General features: G+C 35.5%; 1 protein-coding gene across 1 annotated transcript in view; it reads left to right on the plus strand.

Annotated features, from left to right (window-relative positions):
- LOC101503819 (calcium-transporting ATPase 4, endoplasmic reticulum-type-like) overlaps positions 1–2,840 on the plus strand; it is a 6,749-nt gene that overhangs the window by 2,805 nt on the left and 1,104 nt on the right. The window contains exons 4-7 of the mRNA XM_004493855.4: positions 673–954; positions 1,056–1,433; positions 1,622–1,731; positions 2,499–2,727. Of these exons, the coding sequence (XP_004493912.1) occupies positions 673–954; positions 1,056–1,433; positions 1,622–1,731; positions 2,499–2,727 (999 nt within the window). The remainder of the gene's footprint in view (positions 1–672; positions 955–1,055; positions 1,434–1,621; positions 1,732–2,498; positions 2,728–2,840) is intronic.

Consider the following 2,840-nt stretch of genomic DNA (forward strand, 5'->3'; position numbering starts at 1 on the left):
TTCCCTACTAAGCACGTATTCTCTAATTGTTGAATTAATATTTGCTGAGCGACAATACTGCTCAATTTGGATTTGTATAGGATTTTTATTTTGAACTGATGTTTTACCATACAATAAATTAAAGTGAACTTTTTTTCTCTAGAGGCTAATCTTCTACCCATTTATATCTAAGGTCTTTTTATTGTTCTTCTGGAATAAGGTTATGTATATGGAAGTCAAAGCAAAAGGCCACTCATGTTGCCACCATTTATAAGTAAACCATAAATAATTATAATATTTAACTAAATAAATAGCATCCTGCATCTCCAAAATGTGTCTGATACACTGTTATTTTTTGTGAGATTAGTCTAAAGAACAAAAATTGTGTATTTTGGTATAACTGGTCTAGTACTAAGTTATTGATACCAGTTCTGTATTATAAAGTGCTTTAAAATGACTGATTTTTTCATATTAAATTTCTTTAGACAGGGCCTTTATGACCATCCTATTCTTCTTCTGGTTCACCTTTTCATTTTGCCTTTACAAAATACAGACTACATCCATATTTTTCTACAACAGTCTCTGTTGCCCTTAGTCTATTTATAAGCCTAGATATCCTTTGATTTCTAATTTCCTTTTTTCTGTATTTGTGGGAAATATTTAAAACTGACATTTGGCACTAATTTTTTATAGGGTGCTGTTGAAAATGTGCTGGATAGAAGCTCTAAAATTCAGTTGCGTGACGGTTCAATTGTGAAACTGGACAATAATGCCAAGAACCTCATATTGCAAGCTCTTCATGAAATGTCCACCAGTGCATTACGTTGTTTGGGATTTGCCTACAAGGATGAGCTCGCTAATTTTGAAAACTACAATGGTAACGAGGATCATCCCGGCCACCAGCTCTTGCTTGACCCGTCCAACTATTCATCAATTGAAAAAGAACTAATTTTTGTTGGCTTGGTTGGGTTGAGGGTAAGTTTTGAGCTTTTCATTGTGCATTTTGTTCTTTCTCACTTCCATGATTTTTGTTTGCTATGGTATCTGTGTAAAACTGATTGTTGGATTGTGCTCAGGATCCTCCTAGGGAGGAGGTATACCAAGCAATTGAAGACTGCAGAGCAGCTGGAATTCGTGTTATGGTGATAACTGGAGACAACAAAAACACTGCTGAAGCTATATGCCGCGAAATAGGTGTATTTACACCCAATGAAGACATTAGTTCAAAAAGTTTAACTGGTAAAGATTTTATGGAACTCCGTGATAAGAAAGCCTTTCTGAGACAGAGTGGCGGCCTTTTGTTTTCAAGGGCTGAACCTAGACACAAGCAAGATATTGTGAGGCTTCTTAAAGAGGAAGGGGAGGTGGTTGCAATGACGGGAGATGGCGTTAATGATGCACCTGCCTTAAAGCTTGCAGACATTGGTATTGCAATGGGTATCGCAGGGACAGAGGTATTTTGTTTTTGCTATCGATCCAGGCTTTCTAAATGAAATTTTATGGGTTTTGAATTTGGTGAAGTGGATTGATGCGAAGTTATTGTTTTTTCGTTGACTAACGAGTGAAATAAGTTAGATTCAGGAATACAAATCAATATTGTTGTGGATGATTCATCCCTTTTATTTTATGCTGTTCAATTTAGGTGGCAAAGGAAGCTGCAGATATGGTGTTAGCAGACGATAATTTTAGTTCAATTGTTGCTGCTGTTGGTGAAGGTAGATCTATCTACAATAACATGAAGGCTTTTATAAGGTAAATCCATTAATCTTTATATTTTGTATTCACGGAGAGGTTGTGGGTACCTTTCAGTAGGCTTTTACTCCATCCATTACCTGGATTGACAGTTGTAATGTAAGGTGTAATATAATGACTGGTTATTCTCCACATAAACCAATGTTATGTATGAAGGATGTAATTTACTACATTACTATTTCATTCTTTGTTTAGTTTCTTGTTCAAAGGAATAAAAATAGGAAAAATGCCGTTGTCATTGAGTCTCTTTTTACCCTTCTTTATTATGTTTATGCTGGCTGTATAGTTATCTCTTCAGTAATAACGTGGGCATGAAATGTGCTTTCATGATGTGTGTGTGCATTGGTGTATTCTTTTGTGTGTGATGCCTAGAAATATGAACAACCAAACATAAAGTATAGGGTGGAGGATAAGATGGAAGCATGAGTTGTAATTAGTTTGTTTAATTTGGATTCTGATGAAGTTTGAATCTGTTGATCTAGTTTTGTCTTTAACAATAGCAGGTCCCGATTTGCTAAATTCATATACAGTTCACAAAAAATATTCTGCCAATGTCTTTTAACAATTCTAAATTGCATACATGAGAATCTTTCGCCAATTGTGCTGTCCTAAATCTGGAGGGGCATGGCATGGATGCCCATATACATGTTCATGTTTGTAATTATATTTGGTTATCTCCTTTGGTTAATTAATTATCTATATATGCTGTTATTTTAAGCACATTATCTAAATAAAAATATCTTGTGACTGAAAACTAAATGTCGCAGGTACATGATCTCTTCCAATATTGGTGAGGTTGCCTGTATATTTCTTACAGCTGCACTGGGTATTCCTGAAGGACTGATACCTGTCCAGCTTCTGTGGGTCAATCTTGTCACTGATGGACCCCCTGCAACAGCTTTGGGATTTAATCCTCCAGATAAGGATATAATGAAGAAGCCTCCTCGTCGCAGTGATGACTCACTAATTAACTTGTGGATTTTATTCCGCTATCTGGTAATTTGCTTTTTTTTTTTCTTTTTCTTTCTGGTTACATCTTATTGGGATGTAGTTTTGTTGTGTTTCAAATGCCTGATAATGTATGTATCATTTGCCTCTAATCTTTCCCT

Source organism: Cicer arietinum, chromosome 3 (genome assembly GCF_000331145.2).
Source record: "Cicer arietinum cultivar CDC Frontier isolate Library 1 chromosome 3, Cicar.CDCFrontier_v2.0, whole genome shotgun sequence".
In the NCBI taxonomy this organism is placed as follows: Eukaryota; Viridiplantae; Streptophyta; class Magnoliopsida; order Fabales; family Fabaceae; genus Cicer; species Cicer arietinum.